General features: G+C 54.5%; 1 protein-coding gene across 1 annotated transcript in view; it reads left to right on the top strand.

The window, feature by feature from the left end:
- The window catches only part of ADAMTS2 (ADAM metallopeptidase with thrombospondin type 1 motif 2), a 249185-nt gene that overhangs the window by 222018 nt on the left and 1372 nt on the right, over nt 1-25795 (top strand). Inside the window, exons 12-21 of the mRNA XM_007454815.1 lie at nt 2357-2532; nt 3673-3806; nt 8352-8475; nt 9496-9576; nt 11268-11434; nt 14672-14831; nt 16721-16853; nt 17662-17869; nt 19333-19462; nt 20377-20466. Of these exons, the coding sequence (XP_007454877.1) occupies nt 2357-2532; nt 3673-3806; nt 8352-8475; nt 9496-9576; nt 11268-11434; nt 14672-14831; nt 16721-16853; nt 17662-17869; nt 19333-19462; nt 20377-20466 (1403 nt within the window). The remainder of the gene's footprint in view (nt 1-2356; nt 2533-3672; nt 3807-8351; nt 8476-9495; nt 9577-11267; nt 11435-14671; nt 14832-16720; nt 16854-17661; nt 17870-19332; nt 19463-20376; nt 20467-25795) is intronic.

Raw genomic sequence — 25795 nt, 5'->3', positions numbered from 1 at the left:
CCGAAAAAAAAAAAAAAAAAAAAAAAAAAAAGAATAGGAGGTGGAGCAGAGATGGGGCAATGGGGATAAAGAGGAGGGCTCTCTCAGGCCCCAGGATGCCGGGAGCCTGAGCAGGAGAGCAGCTGTTTGTAATCAGGCAAGAAGCAGTGTCAGTGACATGCCACCCATTCCCAGCTGCCCAGGGGAGAAACAGCCTGGAGAGGCTGCCCGAAGGCCCGCTGGACTCCCACCTCCACCCATGCTCCCCATCCTGCCTCCCAGGAAGGCCCCATCCCCTGTGCTATCCTCAGAGCTCCCCTAGGGCTATTACACTTGCCTCAAGATGAGATTGACAAGACAAGAAGTTAGAAGCTCAGAGGCTACAGGGTGCTGGGTGAGGACTTTCAGGTTCTGGTCCAGGGTGCACAGTCAGAAGAGTAGATCTGGCCTGACAGCCCTTCTCTCCCCCAACCAGGCCCTGACTCCTCGTGGTGTCTGATGCTGGGCTCTTGGGGTCCAGGGGACTCACCCCCAGATCTGGCCCTGGGGGAGATCATGCAGGTTCTGGGGCTCTGTGTTCTGTCCCTCCCCACCTGCGCACTCTAGGGATTTTCTTACCCCTCTGGCTGGTTCAGCCTTCTTGGTGGCAGCAAGGGACAGGGGCAGCAGTGACGTGAGCAAAACTGCCAGAACTGCCTGCCATTCCATCTGTTCGCAAACGCCGTTGGGCCTGGAGAGTAGCTAACCCCTGGTCAGTGCCAGCATTCCGTGCACATCAGTGACCATCAGACAACACAGATGCGCCACACAGAGCTCTGAGCACGGTTCATTTATGCCAGCCTCACTTGCATCTGTGGGGAATACGCGCAGCTGCAGCGCCCAGAGCATTTCAGAGCCCACAGGCCCCACAGCAATGCCAGTGCGCCCCGTGGGCCTCCCCTTTCGTATGTCCTCCTGGAGATGACAGCTGGGCCTTATGCTGCCCCGTCTTTAGTTGCTGCTCCCTGGCTCAGTAGCTTTTCCTGGGACACTGTGGCCAGTGTGAAGACTCCTGAGGTTCCCAGCTGGGCCCCCGCTCACTGGATTGAGTTCCCTCTGTGTTCTTTACCTCGCCACTCTTTTGATGGCAGAACTGCAAACAACCTACAGCATGAGCTCAAGCTCTTCAATTTCTCTTCCTCCCTGGCCTCCCCTGAATTCTCCGACTCACCTTCTCTTTTGGAATTATCATGGATTTCCATTTGAATCTGTATGGCTCCTGTCTGGGCTGGCCAAGGCTCCAGCGACAGCCCGACCCCTTCCTGCTTTTTCCTGCTGCATGATGCCCCTGGGCTCCCCAACCTACACCCAGGGCTGCACCCCCTCCTGGTGATGCCCTGGTTGGTGTTGTCATTGGTCTGTGGTCCCATCGGTGGCCCTGGTGTAAATCTCAAAGTCACCCTTTCTTTCATGGTCCCCATCAAACACTGAGGCCTCTTGGTTCTTTCTCCACAAATTTCTCAGATTGTTATTTCCACCGACTTCCCCTGAGAACATGGCACTGTGCAAGGAGCCTCATGGAAGCCAGCCCCTTCCATCATTCACTCTACAGTGCTATTTGCTATACATCCATCATCACAGCAGAACATGACTTTTGCCCAAGTCTCAGGGGGGGCCTCAGGTTCTGCTTGGCTGAAGCCCCCCAGCTCCTCCCAGGGTGCTGGCCTGCCACGCCCCATCACTCTGCCTGCCATGGGCACCTGTTGGCCACCAGCCTGCGCCTTTCCTGTGGGCTTAGTGCTTTGTGGACTGCTGGTGTTCTCAACAAAGTAAGGAAATTACAGAAACACGGCCCAGGATTTCTTGAGGTGGAGGAAAGCTGGAGATGGAGTGTCCACTGTGTACCTGACACTTGTTAAGAACACTTGTAGCAAGATTCCACTGCTTCAGAATTGCTCCGAGTTCCCAGTGTGTGTGAGGCCCAGGCCCAGGCCCAGATGTAGGGGAGGCTCACCCAGCTCCACCACCCTAGGGCTTATGGCCAGGGGCACAGCAGAACCCAAACACCCTGTTACAGCTCACTCTTGGTTCACCGCCACAGCTACAGGAGCTGGGATGGGGTTGGGGGGTGCACAGGGGCTGAGTAGATGCTCCCTTCCCATGGGGCCCCCGAGAGAGGATGACCAGTGCCTTCTACAGTGATGCTCCAAGGCCCTGGAGGCTGGGGAATAGCCCAGGTCCTGCGGCTGGGACAGGGCAAGGCCGCGTCCCTTCCCTCAACAGAGCTGCCCCCTGACCCCCAAGGATCAGGGATTCCCCCCAGATCCTACAAGTGGCACCCTGTGTGCTGGCCTCTTCCTGGCACCGAGCTGCAAGACCTTTCTGCTTTCTCCTCCAGCCCAGCCAATGGGGGCCGCACTTGCTCAGGCCTTGCCTACGATTTCCAGCTCTGCAACTCCCAGGACTGCCCTGACGCCCTGGCTGACTTCCGTGAGGAGCAGTGCCGGCAATGGGACCTATACTTCGAGCATGGTGACGCCCAGCACCACTGGCTGCCCCACGAGCACCGAGATGGTGAGCCCTAAGGGGAGTGGGCATTCAGTGTACAGGCCAGGGTTCACTGGACCACTGATTCTGCATGGGCATGCCAGCAGAGCCCACCCTGGGCAGGGTGGTGGCCGGCTTGGGGCTCACGGCAAGACTGCAATCCCAGAAGAGCCAGACAACTGCACCTGGCCAAGGATGCAGCGAAGAGGGCGGGGCCCAGCTGGCCCCAGGCTCCTGTGCTTGCCACCCAGTGGCCAAGGCTAGCGTTGCGCCTTTACGCCGGCTCAGCCAGGAGGCGGAGGGCAGGGGCGGAGCCTGCCAAGGAATCAGGTTACTTCTGACCTCTCATCTTTCAGTGGGAGCTCTCAGTTCCAAGTGACGAACTGGTTTAAGCATCAAAAGGCATTTGTTCGCTCCTAGAACTGAAAAGTCTGGTAGTTTCAAGCATGAGAGTGTTTGTATTTCATTTGGGTACCCCTCCCACTAAATGATGGAGAAACAGTTTCTGTTCCTTCCAGGCACTGGGCAGAGGAGGGGAGTGGGGACTGGGGCGTGCTCTGCTGTCTCCATCACCCCATGTGTGTCACACCGGCTGAGCACCTGTTGCAAGCCCCACGTGTGCATTCAAAGAGGCGGTGCCAGAGCAGACAGATCCCCCTCTCAGAGCGAGGCTTTGGTCTGGCGAAAAATCAAATAATGGCGTGGTGTCATAGTGACCTTGGAGGTAAATGCTGAGAAGGAAAGGTGCCGGGGACTGAATCAGGGGGCATCTTATTTGGGGTTTCAGAGGTTGACTGAAAAGGGTCTCCAGGTAGAGAGCTGGCATACAGCCATTTTCCCTTCCCCTCGATATGGGGGTCTCTGGGCAGGGCCTCGGGAATCTGAGACCTGGCTGCACCAACAACAGCCTGGCTCAGTTGGGAAAAGCTCTTCCTAAGTGCCACACAACAGGGTCACGAAGGGGGTTGCAGTTATCTGCCCCCTTTCGCTTTCTCTCCCGGCCCAGGGCAGGCATGTAGGGGGGTGGGTGAATCGTAAGAAGACCCTCCTGGGTGAGAGTTTCTCCTTGCAGGGTGCTTCCCTTTAGCAAACTTGGGAAGGAAACTGCAAGCAAAGTGAGCGGTGCAGCTGGCCCTCCTCACCAACACCCCACTGCTTCCCTTCCAGCCAAAGAGAGATGCCACCTCTACTGTGAGTCCAAGGAGACTGGGGAGGTGGTATCCATGAAGCGCATGGTGCATGATGGGACGCGCTGTTCTTACAAGGACGCCTTCAGCCTCTGCGTGCGCGGGGACTGCAGGGTGAGTGCCACGAGGCCAGTGCGGTGCCACCGGAGCAGGGACAGCCTCAGCTCAGGGCCTCCGCTGTCTGGGGCTTTGGGAGGATTCACTGAGGTTGAGCTTGCAAACTGTTGCAAACAGCATCTAGCTCAGGGCAGGCTCTCAGCAAATGTTGGTTCCCACCCCCTGCTCCCTGCTCCCCCTCTCCATGACAAGGGTTCTCAGACTTGAGTCTGAGGAACCACCTGAGGAGCTTGGGGCTCCACCTCAGAGATTCTGCTTACGTAGGTCGAGGTTGTGGCCCAGAGCATGAGTTTTACCAGTTTTACCAGGTGATCTTGATGCACATGGCCCCTGGGGGACCCCTTGTGAAGCACTGCCATGTCCTTGCACTCCTCTGGACACTGGACAGCTTACCCTCGATCAGGGTGGCCCACCATGGCTCTCGTTGGTTTGGCTCTTTGTAGAAATGCCCTGCTGTGTTTTCTGATACTTTATCGTCTTTGGCTTCGATCTTAGGCTGTTGCAAGAGACAACTGTGGGGCATACTCGGCATAAAATAGTAACATGAGTGCAGAACCGGCCCGTCCCCTAGAAATACCTGGAAGCCTCTGTGTAGATGAGACTGATTGTAGGTGTCAAAGAGGCTGATTCTTATCTTACCTTCCTGAGAAACGAGCATCCTCAGGATGTCCCCGGCAGAGAGCCTGGCAGAATGCCACAGGCCCCCTGGCGGAGACAGATGAGGCTGGAAGAGCAGGGAGGTGGGGTGTGGAGTAGCTGGAGGCAAGCTCAGGGATTCTCTCCAGCCACGTGATTTCAGTAGGACTGCAGCCAGCAGGGAGGGCAGGCCATATAGTCTGCTCACACTCCAAACACTCAGCCAAATACTTAAAGACAGCAGTGTCTCCCCTGTACCTGAGGGGTTTTAATTGATGGAGGTGACCAAATGATGACACAGAGAAGTCAGTGCCATTGAAAGAAGAACTTATTACTTATTACATTTCCTGAGGGAAGGGTATGGCATGCTGTGCAGGGCCACATGGAGAAGCACCAGATTCACCTGGGAGGCAGAGGGAGCAGGAGAAAGTCTGGGCCAAAGCTTTTATTGGGGTTTCCATGGGAAAAGGCAAGGCAGGCAGAGTAAACAGGTTGGGATTGGCCAGTTTGAATAATTCTGGCAGGAGTGGTGTCTAGATTCCTGGTATCTGACCCTGGGATGATTTAGGGCAGAGACATATTGGCTTAGTGTGTGAGAGTTTGATAAAGGGAGGCATCAGTTGGTGTGTGTATGAAAGGTGTGCTTCCATTGCTGTCCCTAAGAACTGGCTAGCTAGCCCTGGGAAGGGCGGTCTCTTCTTGACTAGCAAGATTTTTAAGATGTCAAAACATCATAGCACACAGAAAATATTAAAAACCGTGATTAAGAAAGGCCGTAGCATGGGAAACATTTAGTAGTGGAAGTAGATTTAGATGGCAACTGTGCATATGGTACAAACATAACAGGGAAGTGGGAACACTAATTCACCCTCTTGGTTAGTGGGCGTGTCTAGAGCTTCACTCCTGACATTGACAACTGGAAAAGAATAGGGTATTTCATTAATTAATGGTGATTTTGAACAGATAACAGTAGAATGATAGAGTTTTGCATAATTAGAAAATGCTTACATTTATATATGGTCACATTGCAAAAGTTAGAAAACAAAGGAGACAGAAAGATCGAAAACACACAAAGGAAATGGGAGTAATAAGATGGAATGTAGGAGTCCTCACAATACATATGAATGTGAAACTCTTCTTTTGAAAGAATCTAATATCCAAGTGGATGCTGTCAGTGAGAGCATATCAAAACACAGTGACTCAGGAAGTTTCAAAGAGAAATGATAGCAAAAGACATGTCAGGAGAATAAAGATACATACACACACACACACACACACACACACACAGAGAGCAGAGAATCAGGAATTAAATGAGGCCATAGAGATTCTGATTCCAATCCCAGTTTGGGGTATTTTCCCCTACATGTCCAACAAGCAATTCTCTGACATCAGCTGGATGTTGTGGGCTGAAAAAAACTGCATAATGTGAGAGATGTTAGTTAAGTTTTACTTGGGGTAAAATGAGGACTATAGCTTTGAGGAACTGCTCCAAAGAGGTAAGCGGAGGTCAGTATTATACATGATTTTAGTGAAAGGGGGTACGTGCAGTCAAGCACACATTGTGGCAGAGGCTTGCTGCTGGTCACCAGGAGCAGATGTCGCCATTAATGATTTTGGTGCTTTCTTAGATAGAAGATGCAAGAATTTATGGGTTCATAAAATCTTCTGAAAATATCTAACTCTCTGAAGGCCTGTTCTGCCAGTTTTTCTCAGAGCACAAGAGTGCCTCATTCCTGATCTCCACCCTGAACTCCTTTCAGGTGTGTTGAAGGTCAGCGACTACAGTGGCTAGTGACCTAATCCTTGTAGAAGCAGATGGCAAGTGCCAATTTTTAGTTGGCAGTGTCCTAAAATTTAACTCAGTTCTGACACTACCTACCCAGAGATAGCATCAAATCCCACAAGTTAAGACCTCAGGCCTGTAAGACAGCGCCCTGCCTTCAGATGCCAATCACAAGTCCAGGTTGTCACCTGTGCTTCTGATTAACAGACTGTAGATTGGAGGTTCCAACAACCCCTTCCTTGGGTTCAATTAATTTGCTAGAGTGACTCTTAGAACTCAAAAAACAGTTACTAGATTACCAGTTTATTATAGAGGGATATAGCTCAGGAACAGGCAGATGGAAGATGCTTAGGGCAAGGTATGTAGGAAGGAATGGAGCTTCCAGGCCCTTCCAGAGCGTGCTGCTGTCCCCAAATCTCTATGCGTTCACCAACCCGGAAGCTCTCCAAACCCCACCCTTTTGGGGTTGTTATGGAGACTTCATTACAGGCATGACCGACTAAATAATGGGTCACTGACCACCTACTCAACGCCCCCCCCCATAAAGAGAGCTTTATGGCTCTCACCACAGAAAATTCCAAGGGTTTTAGGAGGTCTAGCCAGAAACTGGATGAAGACCAAATATATATATATATATATAGGGTCTCTGGCTTACACACTGAATAGCATAGGACTTAATCTTCATTACTGTGTGAGTCAATTTCTTATTAGAATAAGTCTCATACACACACACACACACACACACACACACACACACACACACACATATATATATATATATATATATATATATCATAAATCACAATATCACAACCGCCCTGGCTGGACAGGAGGTCCTCCCCTCCCTCCTTTCCTCTCCCTCCTCCCCTTTCTCTTCCCTCCTCCTCAGCATCAGCTTCATCCTTCAGGCAACGTGTGACTGTTTACAAGGACCATATCCTCTCATCTGGGCAACAGCCCTGGCAGGCCTTGCTGCTCTGACTCCATGTCACAAATGTGGAAACAGACTCGAAGTTTCTCTGAGACTGCATTGCCAGGAAGTGGCTCTGTAGCCCCTTCATAGTCTAGAGACCCTGCCCTCAAAGGTCTTTGTAAGACAAAAGTCAGAAATCAAAGAGCAAAACTAACAGAATATTGTAAAGCAATAAAAAAATTTTTTTAAGGTGTGTATTTTAAAGAAGCAAAACTAAAATACGAAAAAGATATATCAAAAATAAATAAATCAATCAAAGAGCAAAGGGAAAGGAAGCAGTCTCACAAGAGGCGGTGATAGGAGGATCCTGAGGGGTGAATTGGCTCTGGGCTTTCTGGCAGCCAGGGCAAAGAGGGAAACCTGTGATGCTATGGTGCACTCAGGACAGACGGCGAGCAGACCAGCTAGGAGGAGAGGTTGTCTTCCCTGCTGAGTGTGGTCATGGATGTGAAAGTGGCCTCAGGCAGTGTGTTCAGACCCAGGGTCCGCTCCCCGCAGAGCTCTGGGGCCCTGGGAATGGTGTGCTATCGGCAGGGCTATAGAGAGTAACAGAACCGGAATTTGTTACTGCCTCTACCAGGTGGCCCTGGGCAAGGAACGTCCCTGCTCTATGTGGAACAATTTTCGACACTAGAGTGGACAGTGTTGAGAGGATTGGTTGAGAGAATGAAGGCAAAAGTGTTCCTACCAACTCTTGTCACCTCCTTCCCAGACACCCCGAGACAGACTGAAGAGGACATTGTTCCTGGGGGCAGTGTGAGGGGAGGGACATCTTGGGCTAAGCTTTGGGTGCGAGCCCTGGAGGGACCGCCTCTGGGGCTGCGCTGCGTGGACAGCCGGGAGAAGGGGCAGAGGCCATGTCTGATACGTCCATTAGGACACCAGCGTGCTGTGGCAGGACAGCCTCAGGACCAGGCCCTGTTTAGGCTGTTCAGAGCCCTCCGCAGGTCACACTGTCCAGACAAGTGGATGGGTGAGGGGGAAAGGCTGGTCCTTGGGTGGGCACACAGGGTCTGTCTTGCTCCAAAGCCCCCTCTCCTTCCCCTGCATCAGGAACTGCTAAGAAAGGATGCCCAGACCTGGGCTGTGGAGGGAACAGGTGGGGAGAGGGGGTCTCGAGTGTACGCTGCACCTCCCCCCCCCTCTGCAGAAGGTGGGCTGTGACGGGGTGATCGGCTCCAGCAAGCAGGAGGACAAGTGTGGTGTGTGTGGAGGGGACAATTCCCACTGCAAGGTGGTCAAGGGCACGTTCACACGCTCGCCCAAGAAGCTCGGTGAGTGCGCCCCTCCCTCCCCCTGCCCAGGGCACCCAGGGGGTGCACCTGGCCGGGTGGCTCTGACTGGGGTCTCAGATGTTTGCGGGAGAGGGGGTGTAAGTCTGGGAGGGTGAGGTGGAGAGAGAATCAGATCAGGGGCAGCTGTGCCAGGCCCCAGGGTGGGCGGAGACAGTGATAATGCCAGGGTGTATGTGCACAGGGTGGGTCTTAGAAGTCTTTATTTGAGGGCACCCTCCCCAGCCCTCTAAGTCTTTCCGGCCGCCAGCTGGCCTCCCTTGCTCGCTACCCCCAGCCACCTGTCAGCAGGACTTTAATGGGCTGGTCAGTGCAGCCTGTGGCCTAGGGACACGTAAGCCTGTCCCCACAGGGCCACAGGATGGGGCTAGGGAACTTAGGGTCCCTGGCCAAGGTGGGCTCTGGGAAAACAGACCGCTTGGTGAGCCTCCTTCCACAGTGGCACCTCCGTCTGGCTTCGGTGCTCTGGGTGGGCTCGCAGCAGCTGACTGCTCTACCTCTGTCCGAGATGGCGAGAAGCCACTGTGGTTCACCTCTTTTGGAAGGAGGCCATGGGACAAACCTGCCAGACTCCACTCAGAGCTGGTGCCCCAGCGCCAGGAGCCGACCTTCCGCATCGCCCCACGTGGGCAGGCTGTCTTCAGTTTGCAGATTAAGCTGCCGAGATCCAGGGAGGGCAAGCAGTTTGCTGAAGGCCTCCCTCCTGGATGTGGCATCTTAGCTCCGTGCCCAGGTGTGACTCCAGGGACACTCACGAGGACGCCTACTAAGTTTTCAGTGGAGGAGGCTGAAGGAGCACCTGGATTTGAAGATGAGCAAAGGGCTGTGGCTGGCTGGGATGTGCTAGCTTTCCCGTGGACCCCTCTCTGGGTGGGCAGTCAGAGCCCATAAAACATTGGGGGCTCTGGAACCACCTTCGAGGGTAAGGCCCTCCTGGCATTGTCTGCATTCGACGGCCTCTCCCTTCTCATTTGGCTTTTGTCTCCCCACATCCCAACAAAGGTTACATCAAGATGTTTGAGATCCCGGCAGGAGCCAGACACCTGCTTATCCAGGAGGCAGACACCACCAGCCACCACCTGGGTGAGTGTCGGAGCCCAGGCAGTGCGGTGGATCCGCAGCCTGACTCTTCCGGGGATCAGGGGCCCAGCTGAGAGGCGTGGCTGCAGCCCCATCTCCCCTGTCCCTGGCCTGGCCCACCTGGTGGACGTCTCCTGGAGTCATTTCCCAATGGAGAGGCCAGGGGTTGGGATCAGAGGGCTTCCCTGGCAGCAGCTGTGGAGGGACATGTGTTTAAAACATGCCACACCTCCCCACCCTAAGTCCATCTCGAGGCCAAGGGGGAAGCCCCCTCTCCACTGGAAGGCAGGCAAGGTCCTTAAGCAGCGGCTGCTAAGGCCAGCTGGTAGATGGGCCTCTATGACGTATTTGCATTTTTTCATTTAGTTTCACTTTAAATTCAAGTGATTCTTTTGGAATAGGGATTCCTGGCATCTGTTGAAAATTTGGATGTTCTAACAACTCTGAGTGCCCCCTTCTCACATGGCAGCCCCCTGTGGGCTCCTCCGGGCTGCCTAGGGCTCCTCAAAGGGGCTTCACCCATCCATGCCCCCCACCAAGTTGTAAGGCCGAAGTAGGAAGTGATGCCGGGGTCACTGAGGGGACCCCATACAAGTCTCTTCCTCCAATTTGGGTCCCGACCTTCCTCCCTGTGCCCTGGAGGCCAGACTGGGTCAGGCGCTCCATGACTGCCTCCATCTGGCCCCCGCCACTGACGCGAGACAGACAACCACTCTTTTTAATATGAATTTTTCTTTCTTCCTCATTTTAAGAGGAGACTTTATGTTGCTATCCCAAAATGCAAAGCCAGTGGCACTTGCCTTAAGTAGAAGGCAAATATGAAAGTTGATCCCTGAAAAAAAAGACAGTTCTATCTAAACACTGTTTCCTTCTCTCCCTGCACAAGAGGAGGGAGGGTTAGTGACAAGCTGAGGACCTCCTGGCACCCTCTGAGGATCTCAGGGGATTCTAGGAGACTTGTGAAGGGAATGATTTCCTAACTCTGTGATCCCATGATTTTTGTGCCCAGTCTGTGACACCACCTAAAATCTTCCAGCAGACCCCCAGCAGGCACTTTCCACTGTGGGAGGTGTGGGGCTTCCTGACCAGTGGATTCTCGGCTCCTAGACATTCTTTGTGGATGCCTAGTGGCCTGAGTGGTCCCCGGGCCAGGTCAGGCCTCCTTGGGTTGTAGGGAACTGGTGGGGACCCGGGCCGAGACACAGTTACCAACAGGGTGGGGAGACATATGGGACGTATGCTCACCCCAGGGAAGGAAGCCCTCACCCAGCCCTGTGCCCTGGTGTCCAGCAGATGCCCCTCACCCGGGGGGCTGGGGCAGGGAGGGCAGTGGCTCTGAGAGCCCACTGAGTGTTCCAAGTAGACAGCAAGTATGTGGCCTTCATACCTGCCGAGTCCCTTGCCATGTAGCATCTCCTTCAGGGCCTGAGGGGCAGATCCAGGAAAGGGCACTGGGCCTGGCAGAAGGGCAGGGTTAGAGGGAAACTTAGTTTGGGCTGAGAGACAAAGGGCAAGTCAGGTTCCCAAGGTGATTTGGGCTGTCAGTGGGACTGGCGGGCCCCTGGCAGAAGACAGCTGGGAGACGAGGGGCTCTGCTCCCTGTAACTCCCCCAACCTGTTCAAACCAGCATACCCTGCCAGCCTTCCCGCAGTTCTGCCCCTGGGTGACGCTGGCTGTCTTCTGCCATTCTCAGCCATCAAGAACCTGGAGACAGGCAAGTTCATTTTAAATGAAGAGAATAACGTGGATCCCAACTCCAAATCCTTCATTGCCATGGGTGTGGAGTGGGAGTACCGGGATGAGGATGGCCGGGAGACGCTGCAGACCATGGGCCCCCTCCACGGGACCATCACTGTGCTGGTAAGTCGAGGCAGAGGCCAGGCCCACTGCCTCCTGGCTGCCCAGGCAGGGGGCAAGTAGCTGCTAGGGAAGGGATGGAGGGGTGCCTGGGAACCGTGAGCCTCCCTGCATACTTCGGACCATGCTCTGAACGGCCTCTCTGGCCTGACTTTTGGACCAAGGGTCTCTATATCTGTGTCAGAGCAAGGAACAGACATGGAGCCACCAGTTGGGCTCTGGGCCCTGTGTCAACCCCTGGGTGACTAAATACAAAATCCCCTGCAAGCAATTAGGTTTCCCCCTCTGGGTGACATTCATGACCACTTTTCATCATGCTTATTCATGTCTGCCACTGTATCCAAACCCAGCCACTCTCTGGGGGTGACCAATGGGGCTCGGGGAATTGGACTGCTAGACCCAGGTCACACTAGACTTTGTCCCTGAGCAGGACTGAACCCCAGGTATCCTGAGTCCAGGACCACAGGCTGCTTCTGGTGATGGGAGTACAGAGGGGGCTTGATTTCCTAATTCACTTTTTAAAAATTAACTTTAATTGCATACATAATATATTTTATCAGTTAAAAAAAGTTAAAACACTACAGGTAAGGCTCAGGTGACTTTTGCCCCTCCGTTAAGGTGAGCACACTATGGTTGGGTTCAGTCACCCGGACCCAGCGCCCCACACCAGAGTGTGCATCTGTGGGGATGGGGTGTTTCATGTGCGCTGTGCTCTGCTCTGCTCACCTCAGCTGCATGTACTTTTCATCCCCAGAAACGCCTTTGGTGCCCTGTCTTTGTCAGTGCATATACAGTCAGGCTTCAGTATCTGCCATTTCCGTATTGGTAAATTCACCTACTGAAAGTATTTCTGATCCCAAAATCAATACAGGCGTACCTCAGGAGATACTGCAGGATCGGTTCCAGACCACCACAGTAAAGCGAATATGGCAATAACGCAAGTCACATGAACGTTTTGGTTTCCCAGTGTGTGTGATAGCCTTAGGTCTAAAAAAAACAATGTATATACCTTGATTAAAAATACAAAGCAAAAAATCAGTTACAATAATAACATCAAAGATCACTGATCAGAGATCACCATAATAAAAGTAATAATAATGAAAAAGTTGGAAATATTGTGGGAATTACCAAAATGTGACCCAAAGACACAAAGTGAGCAAATCCTGTTGACAAATGGCGCCAATAGGCTTGCTGGATGTGGGGCTGCCACAAAAGTTTAATTTGTAAAAAACCGGGGCTTCCCTGGTGGCACAGTGATTGAGAGTCTACCTGCCGATGCAGGGGACACAGGTTCGTGCCCCGGATGACCAAGGGTCTCTATATCTGTGTCAGAGCAAGGAACAGACATGGAGCCACCAGTTGGGCTCTGGGCCCTGTGTCAACCCCTGGGTGACTAAATACAAAATCCCCTGCAAGCAATTAGGTTTCCCCCTCTGGGTGACATTCATGACCACTTTTCATCATGCTTATTCATGTCTGCCACTGTATCCAAACCCAGCCACTCTCTGGGGGTGACCAATGGGGCTCGGGGAATTGGACTGCTAGACCCAGGTCACACTAGACTTTGTCCCTGAGCAGGACTGAACCCCAGGTATCCTGAGTCCAGGACCACAGGCTGCTTCTGGTGATGGGAGTACAGAGGGGGCTTGATTTCCTAATTCACTTTTTAAAAATTAACTTTAATTGCATACATAATATATTTTATCAGTTAAAAAAAGTTAAAACACTACAGGTAAGGCTCAGGTGACTTTTGCCCCTCCGTTAAGGTGAGCACACTATGGTTGGGTTCAGTCACCCGGACCCAGCGCCCCACACCAGAGTGTGCATCTGTGGGGATGGGGTGTTTCATGTGCGCTGTGCTCTGCTCTGCTCACCTCAGCTGCATGTACTTTTCATCCCCAGAAACGCCTTTGGTGCCCTGTCTTTGTCAGTGCATATACAGTCAGGCTTCAGTATCTGCCATTTCCGTATTGGTAAATTCACCTACTGAAAGTATTTCTGATCCCAAAATCAATACAGGCGTACCTCAGGAGATACTGCAGGATCGGTTCCAGACCACCACAGTAAAGCGAATATGGCAATAACGCAAGTCACATGAACGTTTTGGTTTCCCAGTGTGTGTGATAGCCTTAGGTCTAAAAAAAACAATGTATATACCTTGATTAAAAATACAAAGCAAAAAATCAGTTACAATAATAACATCAAAGATCACTGATCAGAGATCACCATAATAAAAGTAATAATAATGAAAAAGTTGGAAATATTGTGGGAATTACCAAAATGTGACCCAAAGACACAAAGTGAGCAAATCCTGTTGACAAATGGCGCCAATAGGCTTGCTGGATGTGGGGCTGCCACAAAAGTTTAATTTGTAAAAAACCGGGGCTTCCCTGGTGGCACAGTGATTGAGAGTCTACCTGCCGATGCAGGGGACACAGGTTCGTGCCCCGGATCGGGAAGATCCCACATGCCACGGAGCGGCTGGGCCCGTGAGCCATGGCCGCTGAGCCTGTGTGTCCGGAGCCTGTGCTCTGCAACAAGAGAGGCCACAACAGTGAGAGACCCGCGTACCGCAAAAAAAAACCAAAAAACAAAAAACCGTAGTATCTGCGAAGCGCAGTAAAACAAAGTGCCATAAAGCAAGGTCTGCCTGTACTTGCAGTGGAGCAGGGGAAGATGTGAGGAGGCGGAAACAGGCGAGGCTCTGCTTCTTGTTTCAGCTGCTACTGCAAACAAGCGTCTTTTTCACACTCTATTTACTGCCATGTTGTCTGCATTTTTGTGCTTTTGCGGGATGATTTCATTGTTAAAATGGCCCCAAGCATGGGTCTGGTGTTCCTCTGAGCAGGAAGCTGCAGGTTTGCCCTAAGGAGAGAGCGCATGTGTTAGATGAGCTGCATCCAGGCACAAGTAACTGGGTGCTGGCCGTGAGTTCAGTGTTAATGAATCAATGGCATGTACTAATTAAGGTGTCTTTAAACAGAAACGCACATAGAATAAGCTTATGCATTGACTGTTAATGAAACTATCATGACCAGAGGTTCGCAAGCCCTGATGCCATGCTCCCCTGCGAGCAGCAGTTCAGTACTGGCAGATTCGGTGTTTGCTGGGACTTTCTAGAACCTGAGTACCGTGAATAATGAGACTTGGCCGCGCATGTTCCTCAGGCTGACTTTCCTAACCTGGTCGCCGAGGGAGGGTGGTGGTGGGCAGACACATTCACGTCCATCTCCGGGGCAGGTCATCCCGCAGGGGGACGCCCGCATCTCGCTGACCTACAAATACATGATCCATGAGGACTCGCTCAATGTGGATGACAACAATGTCCTGGAGGACAATTCCGTGGGCTACGAGTGGGCCCTGAAGAAGTGGTCTCCCTGCTCCAAGCCCTGCGGTGGAGGTGAGTTGGGGCCCCAGAGGAGGTCGGGGCCGAGTGGGAGGGGTCTCCTGGATGAGGAGCTTCCTAAGTCCATGGTCCCTGCTGACTGCCTGGCATGAGGGATGTGCCAGGTATGAGAACACTAGACCGAAGCCAGTGACCTTTGCCTGCGTGACAAGGGCCTAGCCCCACTAGGGAGGTGGCCGAGGGTGGGCAGGAAGAGCAGGTGCCCAGGGCAGCCAGGGGGCATGTATGGGGCTTGGATGACACCAGCACCCACCTGCATCGTGTGAGAGGGAGGTCCGGCCTGGCGGGAGGTGGCTATGAGGGTGTGGCTTGGATGGATTACTGTGACACCACGAGGCAGGTCACAGGAAAGGCTCAGGCCATGCTGGAGACCAATGAAGAGGCCCCCTCTGCAGAGATCCCTCCTAAGATCCCTCTTTTCCGAATGCAGAAAGGCCTTTCCTCCCTGGGGCAGGGCTGGGTGCAGAGAGGTCCCACCTGCTTTGGACCTCAAAGAGTCCACAGTTGGGTGGGACGTAACAGACAGACAGGAAGTTCTGATCTGCCCAGTGTAGTCACTGCTCCTAGGGGGCTGGAGGAAATAAAAGGCAGGAGAAGAGAGCTCAGCCTGCAGGAGCAGGTGGCCAGGACAGACCTCCTTCAGGTGCCATGAAGGGTCCCACACCTAGACAACAGAGAGAGTTTGCCCAGTGGGCGGGCACCCACTGCCAGGCCCAGGCAGATGGAGGGCTCATCTTCCAGTGCTCCTGCCTGGGCGGATGGCACCCCAGCCTTCCACTGAGCCTCCCGGCCCCCTGGATTTTATCAGCACATCCTGTTGAGTCTCCCTCCTGCGTATCTCTTGGACTCATCTGCTGTTACCATCTTCCCAGTCCTGGCACCATCCTCGCTACCCAACTGGCCCCATGTGTCCACTCTTGCCCTCAGAGTGACCTATTAAAGGGGCAGATCAGACCATACCCCTTTCTGTGATCACAGTTTTCAGTAGCTCCTTCTGCTCTTGGGATTAAAAACAAAATTCTCCTCATGGCCTCCAAGGTCCAAGCAACTTGCTGACTTCTCCCACTGCCGTTGGCACCCCCAACCCTTGCTCACTCAGCCCTGTCCACACTGGCCTTAAGTGCTTTTCCTGGACACGCCATGCTCCTGCCTCAGGGCCTTTGCATAGGCCATCTCCCCCCCGGGGAGCCCCTTCCACTGCTTTCCCACTAAATCAGCACACCTCCATCCTCTGTTTCCTGGGACACCCCCAGATGCCCAGGCTAGATCAGGCTTCCCAGTCATATTCTCTCATGTCTAACCCACTAGGCTGAGGTTTTGAGACTTGGCACTGTTGACATTTTGGGGTCTATAATTTTCCATTGTGGGGGGTAGTCCCGTGCATTGTAGGATGCTGAGCAACATCCCCAGCCTCTTCCTGTTAGATGTCGGTGGCATCTCCTCCCCCAGTTGTGACAACTAAGTGTCCCAGACATTGCCAGATGTCCCCAGGGGCAAAACCTCCACCAGCTGAGAACTGCTACATTAGACTGGCTGGAGGAGCCTGGCAGGCTGTATTCCATGTTTAGCCAGGTCCTCAGAGCACATTAATTCAAAGTGGAGTAAATGACTAAACAATGGGCGAGGAAATAGAACCTTCCCTCCTGCCCCAGGAAGCCAGCCAAGGGGCAGGAGAGAAGGGGGCTACTCTCCCTGGCCTGTCACCCTCACTTGGCCTGGGGTGCTGGGTAGACACCAGGCTAGATGTGTCCCTGCTCGACCCCCACCCCCACCCCATTAGCAGCGCAGGGACAATGGGGCTAAGTGGCCTGAGGAGCCACCCCTCCACGCCTGCTGGAGGGCCCATACTGTCCCACTGAGCCCCCTCGAGCTCTCGTCTTCAGGGTCCCAGTTCACCAAGTATGGCTGCCGCCGGAGGCTGGACCACAAGATGGTGCACCGAGGCTTCTGCGACTCCCTCTCGAAGCCTAAAGCCATCCGCCGGGCTTGCAACCCGCAGGAGTGCTCCCAGCCCGTGTGAGTACCAGGGCTCCCCGGCCCCCAGCCCCACTAGAGGAGGGGAGGGAGAGCCCTGGGGCTCCTGTGGAGGGTGGTGCAGGATCTGGCTCCCTGGATGCTCTGAGCCTCACGTGCCCTGAGACGTTTGACAGATTCTTCCTCGCTCACCACGTTCTATGGAGTCTAAGATGTTGCAGGCTGTGCAGTGTCCCCCTGCTTCAGACCTGCTAGACGGAAACAATAATGTGCATCTTAGAAATGACAACAAGTGGTAATGCTCAGATGGGGAAACTGAGGCTCCGAGGGTGCAGGGCTTGCTTCTGGTCCCGTGGTAGATGTTTCCCAAGCAGCTCATTCCAGAGGCTGCGGCCTTGGAATGGCCACAGCCATGACCCTCCGGCTCCGGGGTTTGACAGGACTGCATTTCTGGGCCCAGGTTCCTTTTTCAGGACCCTGAGTGGGGAAGATGGTGGGTAAAAGGCAGGTGGGGGCCTTTTGGGGACAGGTGCTGAGGGTGTCCATGCTGCTGCCCGGAAAGTTTGGTGATGTCAGCAGAAGCTGAGGTCAGAGGGCAGAGCCAGAAGCCTAAGAAGGGACAAAGGCCAGCTCTCCATGGCCACATCCCAACCAGGATCTCCCAGCCATGGGCATGCTTGGGGCTCATCGTCTGCAGGACCTCAGGCAGGGGCCCAGCTAGCCTCCAGGGTGCCTTCCTGACAGTAGGTAAAGATGCGCCTAGAGGAGCGGGCTGCCTTGCCTCTGTCCACCAGGGCCTCAGCGAGGGTGATTCTCCAGGGGCTGACCGTGTGCTGCTCTGCCCTGACAGGTGGGTCACGGGCGAGTGGGAGGAATGCAGTCAGAGCTGTGGGCGGACGGGCATGCAGGTTCGCTCCGTGCGCTGCGTTCAGCCACTGCACAACAACACCACCCGCTCCGTGCACACCAAGCACTGCAATGACGCCCGACCCGAGGGCCGCCGGGCCTGCAACCGTGAGCTCTGTCCCGGTCGGTGGCGGGCCGGACCCTGGTCCCAGGTAAGCAGTGCCCCGGCCCTGTGTCCTCAGGCCCCAAACCAAGCTTGGGTGGGACTGAAGCGGCCAGGGCATTGCACCTGGGCCTGGATGCAGTTCTTGCCCTGGGCCACGTCCCGTAGGTCTCAGTGCACCCGTGGTTCCACATGGCTATGGGAAACTCAGTGGAATGTGTATCTTTACTCTGCAGGGTAGAGGCTCCCATGCTCCTGGGGACAGGACCCCCAGGAGACTGGGGACAGCCTGGGCTCCAGGAAACAAAGGGAAGCCTGGGCTTTTGTCTCTGGGGGCCAGAGGTGTGGCTAGAAGGTCCGTGAGACTTGCAGGAGGAAACACGGGCAAGGGAGGGCTTAGACTTGGGCTGAAAAGGATAGTCTCGGGCTGCAGGAGCTGTTCTGGGGCCAGGGCTGAGCTGATATGAGCACTGACATCCAGCCCCCAGGCCTGGTGGGTCAGGAGTCACCAGGACCAGACTTGGGCTCAAAGATTTGCTCAGAAGTTGCTGTAGTCATGGTTATGCTTTATTACAATGAAAGCACACAGCGTAGAATCAGCAAAGGGAAAAATTGTTTCGGTGAAAAGTCTGGAGGAAACCAGGCACAGACATCTAGGTGCCCAGGATTTTCACCGGGGATCAGTCACGTAGGCATCGCGTGCCTGCATGACTGACATCAGTTACTGAAGCCGCAGACCCCAGAGGGAAAGCGGATGCTCACCATAAATCATCTTGTTGCTGTAAACCAACCGAAGAAATTGGTGCGGCCTGATCCAAGGCCTCAGGCACGCAAAAACGCTCTTACCAGACAGACCATTCCATGAACTTGGTTCCCAGGAGTTGCCCAAGGGCCAGCCAGCCCTGAAAATAGGCCTTTCTTGGGACTGGGCAGGTTTGAGCAACCCGGTCTGCTGAGTCAACCCTTTGTCACACACAAGGTGAACACTTGAGAATCATCCTTTGGCAGGGTTGGGCTGAGCTGTGAGCAGAGCCACGAGTCTGGGCATGACTGCTCATTCGGGTCCCTCCCAATGTGGTGAGGCCAAGGGGGCCCGAGACTGGAGGGGACAGTGAGGGTGCTGGTGGTGTAGAGCCTTGTGTCCAGAGGGAGGGAGGATCCTCTGCCGAAGCCTCCTGGACCCAGGCAGAGCTTTCCCAGTGGCCCCCAGTGCATAGCAGTTCTTCTGGGCCTTGGGCCTCCTCTAGCCAGAGGAGGGAGGTGCTCGTTGAGAAGCCAGAAGTGCCAGGCCATATCTGGCCCTGCATATTTGTTCTCTCTAACTCACTCTAGAGCCCAGGAGATTGAGGCAGCTGCCCGGGGCTAGGGCTAGGCAGAGCAGGCCTCTAGCTCACCCTTTACCCTTTGTGTCTCCCCACCTCCCACGTATTGTGGGGTCACCCGCTTGGGGAGCCCTTTCAGACCCAGCCTAGCGTGGGAGGCGGGCCCTGACTGGTAACGCTCTGCCTGCAGTGTTCGGTAACCTGTGGCAACGGCACCCAGGAACGGCCAGTGCTCTGCCGAACCGCGGACGACAGCTTCGGGGTCTGCCGGGAGGAGCGGCCCGAGACGGCCAGGATCTGCAGGGTTGGCCCCTGTCCCCGTAAGCCTTCTGCATGCAGCAAGCCCGGGGTGGGGGGGTGGTCCAGGCAAATGCGGCTTTTCCCACAACTGGTCGAACTCAGCATCTGTGAACTTGAAGGAGAAGCTAAGCCCGCCCAGGCCTAGGCTGGAACCTTTCTGTGGCAGGAAATGGAAGGAACTGGCATTTGCCATGCTCATCTCCAGGCCAGGCCCTAGGGAAGGATGGCGTGGATTCAGTCCATCCCTGCCTTCCTGGCACTCCCTTTTGGTCTGGGAGACAGAAACCGGATTCACAGTGACTGCACATCGGGGCTCAGCCCATGCCCATGCGAGTAGGGGGTGCCTGTATGAGTAGAGGGTGCCTGCCGCCCTGCAAGGAGAGCAAGCAGAAGGCTGGCTGCGTGTAGATGCCTGGCCAAGTGCTGGACACACGTCAGCTCTTTCGGCCCCCACAACAGTTGAAGACGTAGATCCAGTCATGAGTCCCTTCTGCGGAGCAGGGAGCTCGGGGGGTCAGGTGTGCCTCCCCCAGCTGAGGAGTGGGTAGAGCCAGGATTCACTTGTTCCCTGCACTTCCAGAGCCAGCAGTCAGGGCACTGCTCAGCCCAGAGCAGGGCACGGTGGGGACTTGGAGGACAGTACAGAGATAAGGAGGCGCTGGTAGGGCCTGCGTGTGGGGATAGTAGCTGAAGCTACTCTGCGTAGCTGAGACCCGGATGCTTGGTGTGGGAGAGGCAGGACTGGGCCTGGACAGGGTGCTTGGGGCCCATCTGTGCCGAGGGAGGCCTTGCAGGCCACACTGGGGAGTTGGGGCCCTCCTGTCACCCCCTCCCTGGGATGCCAGAATCCAGGGAGCCCTTCTGCCTGGGGTGGGTGGGTTGGGTGCCCAGACCTGGTGCCCCAGCAGCCAAGACTCCTTTCTTTTCCCTCTAGGAAACATCTCCGATCCCTCCAAGAAGAGCTACGTAGTTCAGTGGCTGTCCCGACCGGACCCCAACTCACCAGTCCAGAAGACCTCGTCAAGTAACCGGCCCGTTTATAACTCTGTCTCTGCCCTCCAGTGCATGCCCTGCGCCTTGTGGAGCTTGCCGTGGGCTCCCCTCCTCTCTTTCTATGGAAAACTGCCCTGACTCTTCCTGAGCGCTCTCTTGGTTGAATCTGTTTTCTCCGGGCCTCTGTGCTCGGCTGTCCCCTTTGGAGCCGCCTGGCCAGGAGGGCCAGTCTCGCAGCGGCACGGCCCGGGGCACCGGCCTCTTGTGGGGGTGCCAGGACCTCGCGGTGATGGCTTTTAAAGGGGCAAAGATCTGTCGCGGTGCTGGAGGGGCCAGAGGCCAAAGTTTGAATGTGACCACTTGGTGACCGCCTTGCGGGGCCACATCCCTCCAGGCTGGAGCTGCGGGTCGGAAATCGAGGCGGAGCCCGCCCGTCCTCTTTCAAACGCCGCTTACCAGCGAGGCGAGGCCAGAGGGGTCTCGCGGGTGTGCAGTTTTGTGTTGCCGTCCTGGGCGCCCGGCCCGTTTCCGGCAGTGTGTCGGCGGCTCCCTGGCCACCTCTGCTGTTGCTGCTGCTGCTGACCCTGTGCTGTGTGTCCTCCTGACTCGTGTGACTGTGGCCTGCTTCCTGTGGCCTTTGTGTCCAGCTCACACAACCCTTGGCCCCCGTACCCTGTCCCCTTGGGGGTTCAGGTCAAGCAGAGGAGGCAGGGGACGTGTCCCCACAGTGGGACATCAGGACACACCACCAATTCCATTCTCTGTCCATTCGCTCCAATGGCCTTTCTCATCGTGCACACACGACCCCGTGCAGGGGCGCGAGAGAGTGAGAGTGAAAGGCTGTCTCACGTGGATGCGGCCACTACCCATGTGAACAACTACAGAATTACCTCAATTTTTATCGCTTTTTTGCTTAGATAAAACTATGTAGAAGATGCCTTAAAGTTGAAAGGTAACAGAATTGGCTGCTAGCAACCCAGGCAGGAGGCAGGCAGTGCAATCTAGAGGGAGGTGGCCCACTCATCCACCTTTGGTCAAGGGTAAGGCTTCCCAGTCCAGTCTGTACAGGGCCCCAGGCACGGGCTCACCTCTGTGGAAAGGAGACCCGCTCCATGGCCTGAGCGGCCCTTCGGCACTGACTGTTGTTGGAGCCCCGGGCACTCTGCTGCCGGCGCTGCCTTACACCAGAGGGCGAATGGCCTGGCCTGGCCCTGGGCGTGACCAGTGTAGCACTCCTGCCGGTCACCCCCGACTCTCCCCAGCCCCATCCCCTGTTCATAGCATCCCTGCTGGACAGCGCCCAGCCCTCCCCTGGCACTAGTTACTGTTATGTAAATACTCGGTGTAACCCATACTAATTCTCATGACTGTTAACTTCCAACTTTGACTTAGGCAATGCGAGTGACATGAGTGACTCTGGGAAGGTGCAATACGGTCCTGAGCATCGTGCTCTCTGTCTATATGCACTTTGGTTTATCAGGGATATTTTATTAGTGTTTTGTATGTATTCAATGACGTATTATATAGGTTCCATTGTCGTTGCTTTTCTGGTTTTTTTATGAGACAACGTTAGTGTGTGCCAAAGTGACTGTGAAAATGACCTTTTACTCTTACTAACAGTGGAAAGACTTCCTGTCATGCATCCCACAAATAAACTCAATAAAAGTTCAGTGAAACTGGGTGCTTGGGTCTGGCACACGGCTGCCTCCTTCTCTTCATCTCTGTGACCGATGGTGCTGCAGGGCTGCAGGTGCCGTTCTGGTCCATTACTTCCTTGGTTTCTGATTCCAGTGACTTTCCTGTCCCCCTTACCCTGCTCAACGTAGATACTGAGGGCCCCTCCCCCACTGAGGCATGTGCCCGCCCCCTCCTCGGGCATTTTTCAAAATGTGACAGCAGCTCGTGCAGACACCCCACCGGCATTCTGAGTTTTGAATCCTTAGTGCTAAACAAGCACCTTGCAGGAACACCTTGGCTGTCTCCTTGTGAATAAGTTCTCACAGCTGGGAAAAGGGCCCCATGTGAGCTTCTCCCCATCTTTGGGATCCCAGCCCTTGGAGTGGGAATATGGGGTTAGTAGCTGAGACAGTGTCCAGGTCACCATGCCCTGAGCCACCATCAGGCCACTACCCTGGCTCCGGGCACAGCTCTCAGCCTTGGGCTACCTGTTGAAGGAGGGAACAGGTCTGTCTTAGGAGAGTCTTAGGAGAGTCTGGGCTGGGAGAAGGGCAAGGCAGCCGAAGGTCTGAGCGCCTGGCCTGCGACATTCACACACGGGTGTGCTCAGCTGTGCCTGCCTTGTCTCCCAAAGCCTACCCTCAGGAGCCACAGGGCCTGTGTGTCCACTCCCCTTGCTGACAAGGACCACACAGCAGCAGGTCAGGGTCCAACCAGGGACCTCCTAATCTGGGGCCTGGGCCATGCCCTGCCAGGGGGGAATCTCTCCCTCCCTTTCCCATGAAGGGGTCCCGTTCCAGGGAGGAGGGAGGTCATGAGAAAGGACAACCACCCAGCGCCATGGAGATGGGCATCAGGGCACAGGGCCGGGTTCCAGATGCCAGCCTTCAGGTGGGGGTCACAGTAGCTGTGGCTGGGGTCAGCCTGCCCAGAGCTCTGATCATGGAAAGACTCCCAGCTCAAGAGACAGGAGACCAAGACAACTGTGTCTGACGAACTGCATCCACTAAGTCTCCTTGCCCAGACAGATCAGGAGAAATCCCTGCTGAGGGCACCTTGCCTAGAGCTGCGGGCAGGCCACCAACAGGGCTGCTCCAATAAAACTTTGATTACAAAACCAGGTGGAGGGACCGACTTGGCCCACAAGAGTGGTTGGCAGACCCTTACCCTAGACTGATGTGACACCCGCTTCTCGGATCCCAGCCTGGTGAAAGACAAGTGAGGGAGATGCTTGTTATTTGTGTGAAGGAAGAGGCACAGGTGACAGGAGAGGGTGTCTGTGTGGCAGGGGTGACCCCAGCCCCAGCAGCACGGCTAGGCCTGGCTGCATCCTTGTTGAGGCCTATGCCTCTGGCCTCCCCGCCCCAGCTGATGGCCAAAGCCTGGGGGAGATGTTGCACCTAGTATTATCAAAGCCCCCTTGTGTCTCCTTGAGGGCTGTCATGGTGGTTTCCACATGCTTACCTCAGTGACAGCCAGGGAAGGGGGAGGGACCGGGAGGGGAGAAGGGAGCAGGGGCTCTGAGCATGCCCCGCCCAGCTTCAAACAGGACTGTTCTGGTTTCATCTGTCTCAGATATTGGATATCTGTGTCAAATTTTTTTTTTTTTTTTGCGGTACGCGGGCCTCTCACTGTTGTGGCCCCTCCCGTTGCGGAGCACAGGCTCCGGACGCGCAGGCCCAGCGGCCATGGCTCACGGGCCCAGCCGCTCCGCGGCATGTGGGATCTTCCCGGACCGGGACACGAACCCGTGTCCCCTGCATCGGCAGGCGGACCCTCAACCACTGTGCCACCAGGGAAGCCCTGTGTAAAATTTTATCCAAGGTTTTAAAACCCTGAAAGCCACATCTCAGCATCTTTTAGTCTGATTTCTGGAATCGACCCTCAGCACAAGGCCGTCTGCCTTTCCCCTCCACACGTGGGCCTATTTCTCCATCTCAAGGTTAGGAAGACCAGGGCTTTTCCTAAACAGCCTATCTGTCCTTATCTCTTCATACCCTGGGTCCTGCACCTAGTCGTGTTTCCGCCTTATTTTGGCCACTTAGAAGCTCAGAGTGCAGGTTGGGTCCCTCTCTAATGATACGTGCCTCTGTGTATTCTTCCCTGCAGTACTGACGTTCTGAAATCCATGATTTCCTTGTTTTGGGCTTGCTCAGTTCTTCACATTGGTCTTTTTCACATTTATGCATTCTTCGATTCACTGTTCTAGGCTCTGGTAGAAAGACACATCCAGATACAGCTCGGGGCTCTGCCTTTTGGAGCTTCAGGATAATGAAAAAGTCAGGCATTAGTTACCTTGTCTGACAACTAAATGTGGACTTGGTAGCTGGGATGGAATGCTGGGAAAGGGAGACCCATGGCACCATAAGACCACATACTGGGGAATTTAACCTGCAAGGGAAGTCAAGAGATGCTTGCCTGAGGACGATGTGTTTCAGCTGAGCCTCGGGGATAAGAGGAAGAGGGGAGGCACAGTATGGGCAAAGGCCCTGTGGCCACAGAGAGCACACTGCAGAGCAAGGCAATCAAGGCCTGAATGAGACTGGAGAGGTGAAAGGGACGGGTCCTCTCCCTGAAAACAATGGAGGAGCAATACAAGGGCTTCAGTCTGGACGGTGACAAGGTCACTTCTCCGGCTGAAGAACATCATTCTGCTTGCAGCAAGATAGCTAGATAAGAAGGAGCAAGAATGGAGACAGGCAGGCAGAAAGGAGGCTCTTACCATGCTGCAGCCAAGAGGCAAGGTAGCTTGGCCCTGTGGAGGCAGGAGAGAGGGGAGCGTGGACACATCTGAGAGCATCAGGGGAAATATTGACAGACCTGGAGATGACCGCACAGGGGATGCCTGGGGTCTGGCTTGTGCACATGAAGGGCCATTGTCTGAGATGGATGGCGCCAGTGAAGGCCGTGGGCTTGGGCCGGACATGTGGAACCCACTTTTGGGACCACAGGAGTTGAGGGGTATCTAGTAGGCTGTTGTGCCCAAGTGTTTGAAGCTCCGGGAGTTTGAGGTTGGTGTCCAACTAAGTGGGTTGCCAGCCTGTAAGGGAAAATTATAAGCTGGAGCAATGGCCATGCAGAGGGCAGATGTCAGAACCACGGGCCCTGAATGGGAGGGGGCCTGCCTGTCTGTTATTGTGAGAAATTTCAGTGAGCTAGCATAGCTTCACATGCAGATGTAGAACGTGCCCTGTGTTAGTGCACAGAGTAACCATGTCAGATGTGGTCCGCATCAGTGGCTGCCCCTTCCCTCCCTCCTTCCTTCCCATCTCCCCTCTTTCCTTCCTTTAAATAGGAGATGAGGTCACCTGGGAGACTGAGGGGAAAGGAGGGCACAGCAGAAGTTTATGTGGGAAAAGTTTGAAATGACCATTATGAAGAATAGAGAGTGACTGAGCAGGGAACATAGCTGGAGGGTTGGGCCCATTGAGGTCAGTGATCAGGAATTTATAATGGACCAAATATCCCCTATTATACTGTTAAATGACTTATTCTTTTATGTTGAATGAATTTTTGTAAATCATCTCAATTTTTGTGTTGTGTGTGAAATTAGGTGTTAAGGGAAAGGGAAGGGGGTAAAAATTCAGGAAGAAGACAGAGAGTGAGAACAAGAGGAGTTGGATGGGTCATATTAATACGGCTGCAGCCAGGGTTGGAGCCAGGCCAGGGAGAAGACAGCCATG

The sequence above is a fragment of the Lipotes vexillifer genome, unplaced genomic scaffold (genome assembly GCF_000442215.2).
Source record: "Lipotes vexillifer unplaced genomic scaffold, Lipotes_vexillifer_v1.1 scaffold2091, whole genome shotgun sequence".
Lineage (NCBI taxonomy): Eukaryota > Metazoa > Chordata > Mammalia > Artiodactyla > Lipotidae > Lipotes > Lipotes vexillifer.
Note: the sequence above shows the minus strand (reverse complement) of the source record. Positions and strands in the feature narration are given on the sequence as shown.